The 7,249-nt window shown below is 39.1% G+C and overlaps 1 protein-coding gene across 1 annotated transcript in view; it reads right to left on the bottom strand.

The window, feature by feature from the left end:
• Nucleotides 1–3,564: 3,564 nt before the first annotated feature.
• LOC107721031 (stonustoxin subunit alpha-like) overlaps nt 3,565–7,249 on the bottom strand; it is an 8,952-nt gene continuing 5,267 nt past the window's right edge. The window contains exons 3-4 of the mRNA XM_016528883.1: nt 7,142–7,189; nt 3,565–4,227 (exon numbers count right to left, since the gene is read on the bottom strand). Coding sequence (XP_016384369.1) covers nt 3,713–4,227; nt 7,142–7,189 — 563 coding nt within the window. The 3' untranslated portion in view covers nt 3,565–3,712. The remainder of the gene's footprint in view (nt 4,228–7,141; nt 7,190–7,249) is intronic.

Here is a 7,249-nt window from a genome sequence, read left to right as displayed (position 1 = left end):
CATCTGTTTAAAACGGCAAATCATGAGAAACTTTTATGGGATTCGCGTTCAAAGCCCAAAGGATTACTTATGGGACATTTAAACATCAGAAGCGTTGCCTCAAAAACTGAACAACTGGAACAGTTACTTACAAATTCGAACTTCGATTTGCTTTGCTTGTCAGAAACGTGGCTGACAGAAACATCACCAAACACTGCATATCTGGTCCCGGGATATAAAGTCTTCAGAAAGGATCGAAAATTTGGAAAAGGTGGTGGACTGCTTATGTACGTGAAGGACTGCATTAAATGTAAGGAAATTGAATTCAGTACTTTAGTGGATATAGAATATATTGCTGTAACAATTGTTTTATCTCCATGTATGACATTTACTGTAGTGGGCATATATAGACCTCCTTCATCAAGTAGTATTTTCTATGATCATCTGAGAAATCTCTTGAAGGGGTTTGATCGAAATAAAGAGTTAATTTTGGTTGGAGACTTTAATATAAATTGGAATGAGAAGTCAAATAGGAAAAAGCTTCAGGGGATAGTAAGTCATTTTGACCTCATACAGTTAATCCAGGGCCCTACTAGAATCACCTCATCATCTGAAACTCAAATTGATTTAATATTTAGCAACAACATGTCGGTCAAACGGCCTCATGGGCGGGCTTGGCCAAAGAAAGCTGCCATGAATTCCAGACCTTCAGCCGTCAGTCTGAAGGTCTGGCTACACTAGACTAATTTTTATAGCACTACAGCACAGATTTAAGCAGCAGGAAATAACGACCATGGTGCAAACAGAATAATTTCTGCCGCGGCGCAGCTCCAAGAGAAAATGGTAAACAGTCATTGTTCAGTTGAAGTCGTCTGCATCCGAAAACCTAGGCTGCTGACATGCTGCCTCACCGCCTATCAGCTAATGACTTCGCAGGCAGCATTTGTTCATGAAGGTAACTCATGAAACTGATATCGGACATGCTTCTGAGGCAGCTTAATGGTTCAATGATCTACAACAAATAGAACGAGCTTGGTGATAACTAAGCAAATATTCAATGAATTATTTGTTAAACCATCACAGGATAGAACACACAGGATTGTTGGGTATCAAGGCAGCAAAGGATACATCTATTCTGCCTTTAAATATCGACCAGATGAGGTATCTCAGGAGGCAGGAATTGAAGCTAATTTTGGATTCGACATGTCTCGATGACTTCCTACCTTGAAATGTGTCCTCCGAAGGCAGCATTTTCCAGTTTCATATGCAGCCGTCAGTTCAGCGTTGATTCTGTTCCTGTATCAGACAAGCTTGTTCTGTCTAGTCGTATTGGAAACATGCATGTTCTTAAGCTTGGTTGTTATTGGGAACATGCTTGTTCTTAAGTTATAGTTGTATTGTCGGGAACACGCTTGTCCCAGAGCTATCTGGTTGTTATTGGAACATGCTTGTTCTAAAAGCTGTAGTCAAATTGGGAACATGCTTGTTCTTAAGCTGTCTAGTTGTATTGGAAATATGCTCGTTCTTAAGCTACCTGGTTGTTATTGGGAACATGCTTGTTCTTAAGTTATAGCTGTATTGTTGGGAACACGCTTGTCCCAGAGCTATCTGGTTGTTATTGTTCTAAAAGCTGTAGTTGTATAGGGAACATGCTTGTTTTTAAGCTGTCTAGTCGCATTGGGAATATGCTTGTTCTTAAGCTACCTGGTCGTTATTGGGAACATGCTTGTTCTTAAATTATAGCTGTATTGTTGGGAACATGCTTGTTCCAGAGCAATCCGGTCGTTATTCGGAACATGCTTGTTCTGAAAGCTGTAGTTGAATTGGAACATGTTTTTCTTAAGTCTAGCTGGTATTATTGCGAATGCTGCTTAAACTTTTAAGGTATTGGCAACATATTCATTGGTCAACTGTTAAAGGCAACAGAATTGTTGCTACAGGTTATGCGGGTTTTGGCAACATATTTGATTGGTCATTGGTTAAGGGCAACATGCTTGTTGCTTAAGGCTTTGAGATTTTGCTATCAGTTTGTGTTGGGGGATATCAGCATATGGTTTTGTTTTGGGGGGTTATCGCTGCTCTCCCTGCTCTCATCCATGCTAGGCTGCATGGATGCGCAGGGAGTTCTTGCCCAGAACAGAACCATACCGCCAATCCAAACTGTATGCTAATTGTCAATCATCTTTGACGATAGTGGTCCTGACAGAACTGATAAAAGCACATTCAAATCAGAACGATGGCAAACTGTCCATTTCTGGAGGAATTATATTGAAATATAAAATATTTGCAGAATATTTACTATTAAATTGAATAATAATTATTCCAAACACAACGAACTGCAATTTCAGCTGAAAGCCAAGTCAGATGTACTATTTTTAGTCTTTTTTTCTCTGTAATCTTTTGATAAACAAATGGGATGGATGGCTTCAGAATGATTTTGTTTGGAAACATGGATCAAGGAAGACACATTGGTGGGTAAACAAAGAGTGGCAGAGAGGGAAGACTAGAAGCCTCACAGTAGCTACTGTACATCCATCTATCTATTCCATTCCATTTTTCAAAGCACTTGTCCTATGTAGAGTCATGGAGAGGCTGGAGCTTTACTGGGTCATAGGCAGGACAACCCCCTGGACAGATGGCCAGTCCATCACACACATTCATATTCACACTCACTTACAGTCTCCAGTTCACCTGTCCTGTATGTCTCTGGATTATGGGCAAAACACCATCACCAGGGACACCAACATCAACACGGAGAGAACATACAAACTCCCACAGAAATACTCCTGGAGCAGCTGGGACTCCAATACTGCACATTCCTCATTATACTAGACTTACTGGTGATTTATTTATTTATTTAATTTTATTTTGTAATTATTGCTTCAGGAATTTATTCATTTTTAATTTTTTCTCAACTTATTATTTATTTATTTATGTTCACTAGAAAATTTTGTAAATGTTGATGGGTTTTTGTTTTTGGTATGTAAAGAAATATGCTTTTTCTTTAAAATGCTTTTATTTTTTGCGCTGTGTTACAGTAAGTAAAATGAAAATATGTTATTCTTGTCCTATCATGAAATACTTACGTGACAAATCATTCAGACTTCAAAGATAACAGTTCATATTTTATGTAAAGCTCCCTGTTGTTAGTATTTTTTAGATCAGATTTAGTGTTATGAATGAAATGCATGTTTTCTGATTGAGAATTGTTGCCAGTGTTATGGTGAAACAAGCTTGTTTTGAGACCTAGATGAAGTGTTTTGTTGGTCTGAGAGTGTTTTGGAGGTGAGATCAACTGTTTGGCCAAGATACATACATGTTGGTAATGCAGTCTGTATGAACAGTTTTTAAAATGTGGCTTCAGTATTGAACAATGCTTGTTAGCAATGAAATGAATAAAAAAAATACTATTTTCCTTCAATGACATGAAATTGCATGTAGAATAATATGGGCTATAACAGCTTAAATATTTCATGTCATTTACACAATTTAACACAAATTATAATGTGTTTTTTTAACTTTAAACCGCATAAACACATTTCATTACATCAAATACACAAAATAATGTTCTTTTTAGCAGCATCATATGACCCCTTTAACAAGATGTCACTTTAACAGTTAACAATAAAATGTGTGTTAAACAATTAAATGCATGGTAATGAAAACAGCAGCTTGTGACACCGGGAGACAGAAGAACACTCACTGTTACTGATTCATCATCTATTCTGATTCATCAACACAGTTTCACTGATGATCCATTATAAACACTAAACCCAGGATAGAGCGGCTGAGTGAATGTGGTCTGGACTGTGTGGATGAAGCTCATTGTGTCAGAGACGCTGAAGAAGGAAAGAGTTCCTGCTCTGTGATCCACAAACACTCCTATTCTGCTGCTAATGGACTTTACAGAGAGATCAGTCCATATGTTATTGTGCCAGAATGAGTAACTGGAGGAAGAGCAGCGCAAACTCCAGGACTGATCATTACATCCAAACCCACACTCAACACCTCCCTTCCTGCTGATGCTCTTATATGACACTGATATAGACACACCTCCACTCCACTCCAGCTCCCAGTAACAGCGTCCACACACACTCTCTCTACACAACACCTGAGCAAAACCATCAAATCTGTCTGGATGATCAGGATACGACTGATCTGTGTAAGTGTAAGTAATCACTCTGTTGCTCTCAGACAGACGGAGGTGTTTAAATGCTGTGTTCAGATCCAGAGTGAGCTGATGGGAATCTGATGGAGATAAAACACATCAGAATCAGGAATTATGAATCTGTTTGATCTTTTCATGTAGCTGATCCCTTCATGTTCAGTGTATCATCAGTAGCTGCGTTTACATGGACCCTAACAATCCAATCGTAATAGGACTAGAAGCACAATCGGAATAAAAAAGTCACATGTTACCGTGTCAATCGGATTGAATTGGCCAGATCTTATTAAAATTTCGATCGGATTGTAAGGAATGGTTTATTCCATTTGTAATCTTAGCGAAAGCACATGTAAACACTTGATCGGATTGAAAACCGAAACTGGAAAATTCTGTGCAACACCAGGTTCTGGACATGCCTTTTGACTTCTTGAAATATCTGTGGTGGTACTCTACGATGACGCTGTTTTATCGGTGGTGCTTCGCCAGTAGGGATATCATGCACCACAGCTGTGGTGTAACCATAGAACAACTTGTGGGCCTGGAGACGTGTGACTACTTAAATGTGCCTAATTCAATCCTGTTCGTGACGCCACTTTTGTAACGGGGGTATTTAGCCCGTTGTGTAGGGGAAATGGATTACGGCTGCCCTGGAAGTTTGGACAACGAAAGGATCTTGGTCCCCGCTCCCCAAACTTTTTAGTCTCGTTACACACTAACGTGTGTATGTGGTTTCTTACCTTATTGTGTTGGAACACTACTGATTGACAAGGGTAGGCTTCAGGTATGGTAACGTTACACGGTGGCTTCCTGAAGTGAAATTGCATACATGAGAGTACAGTGTGATATGCTCCTCCCTCCCCAGATCTAACAAAGTAAGTGAGACTCCCCCACTCCCTGACAGCTCTCAACAGAAAGGTACACTGAAGATAAGTGCAAAAAGAAATTAAACAGAATTTCTTCTTTTAGATTTCTTTTTCTTATGAATAATTATTTCTTGTTTGAGTAATCGATTAAATGAAAATCATAAAAATAATTTACAGTCTTTGTGCTGTCTTTTCAAATCCACACAATCACCTTCAACACAACAGTTGAAACTTTTCACTTGTGGTATAACAAATCCCTTATGAAACTTCGAAATTAGATCACTTGCAATTTGTCAGTTTGTAAACCCACAAATTCTCACCCTTTCAAATGATCACCTTCAAACAATCACATTTGAAAACAACAACAAAAAAACAAAGCATACACAATTAAAGCTCACCTCAGAATGAGCACTTATATGAAACGTCCCTTCAAATGTTTACTCATAGTTCACGAGTTACTCACAGTTACTCAAGTTCCATAGTCCACTTGAATTACCACAGTTCCCTGTTTATCAGTTCAGTCACTAAAAAAAATGGAAAAAATGAGAGGAACACCGTAGAACGATAAATTAGAGGGCGTTGACTGGATGTAGGCTGCGTTGAAATAAACTGAAGATCACGTAGTTTTAAGTGTGTAAGTTCAAAAATTCACTCAGTCTTGTAAAAATATCCCACAGATAAACGGTCTCAAAAAGCATCAAACTGAGATGAATCAACCTGAGATGTCATTTGGATGGCAGGGTAGCAACACAATCTTCAAACTTGAATCGGCGGAAAAGTTAAGTCTCTGCATTAACTGCATTATACAGCGATCTCGGTCTCACGTGCTCTGACACGTGCGGGAAACTTAATTGCACGTGAATGGTCCCGTTGAAATGTTAGCTCTTGGCGCTGCTTTTCAATCAAAACACCAGAGGTACAAAATACAGCAAAAGGACATGCAACAAGTCACTTGATGACAAAAAATCAAGCAGGGTTTTAAAAAAACTGAAAACATGAGAGGAATACCGTAGAACGATAAAGTAGAGTACGTTGAAATAAACTGAAGATCAAGCAGTTTCAAGTGTGCAAGTTCAAAAATTCACTCAGTCTCAAAAAAAACATCAAACCGAGATGAATCAACCTGAGATGTCACTTGGATGGCAGGGTAGCAACACAATCTTCAACCTTGAATCGGCGGATAAGTTAAGTCTCTGCATTATACAACGATCTCGGTCTCACGTGCTCTGACACGTGCGGGAAACTTAATTGCATGTGAATGGTCCCGTTGAAATGTTAGCTCTTGGCGCTGCTTTTCAATCAAAACACCAGAGGTACAAAATACAGCAAAAGGACATGCAACAAGTCACTTGATGACAAAAATCAAGCAGGGTTTTCACTTCAAGCGTACTCACAGCTTCCATGGCCTTCGATATGTTACTGCGTCATTTTAACAGCCAACACATACCACTAGAACAAAACTGAAAAAACTCCTTTCTGCTATGAACTGCGGTTCACTGTCCACACTTTCACTTAGTGCTGTCGTCCTTTATTCGACTTAAGCCTTGATAATCTTCCGTTGAAGCAACTTTATCAAACGAGCTTCTCGATCACAACACTGCACTCACTTCTGTGTGTGACACACTCATACACCGCGCTTTTCTTCGTCTCTCCCTGCTGCACTTGCAGGACGCGCAAAAAGCGGACCACTTCGCCAAAATAAAAGTATCCCAAAGATAATCTCTTTTCAAAATAATATACCCGTTACAAGTAGATAAATATAGATATAGATATAGATAAATATCAAGTGTGCAGTATGCGGCAACAGCGGGAAACTCTGAATATTCACGCAGTCCGCGCATGTCAAAAGATTAAATCCGATCAGAAGCTTGTGACATATAAACACGCATATCAACCTGATCACTTATTTTGGCGTTCGTGTAAACATTACGTTCGGATTCATCAATCAGAATGAATTCATTCCGATGGAAGCAAAAATTGTCCATGTAAATGTAGCTAGTGTCTCAGTACAGATGAGCAGATATCTGTGCAAATCATCATTTACATCATCAATTATAACACTCTTCTTTCACATTCTACAGGAAGAACATGAACACACTCAGTGAGTTTTCTGCTGGTTTTCTTACTGACTTACATTGTAGGAAGTCGTTCCTGGTTCTGGGAACAATGTTGGTGAATGTGACTGTGGAAATCAACAGACATGAACAGTGTGATTCTCATGATCCTGCATCCATTCCTAAGA

This window comes from Sinocyclocheilus rhinocerous, unplaced genomic scaffold, assembly GCF_001515625.1.
Source record: "Sinocyclocheilus rhinocerous isolate Xijiao unplaced genomic scaffold, SAMN03320098_v1.1 scaffold3468, whole genome shotgun sequence".
In the NCBI taxonomy this organism is placed as follows: Eukaryota; Metazoa; Chordata; class Actinopteri; order Cypriniformes; family Cyprinidae; genus Sinocyclocheilus; species Sinocyclocheilus rhinocerous.
Note: the sequence above shows the minus strand (reverse complement) of the source record. Positions and strands in the feature narration are given on the sequence as shown.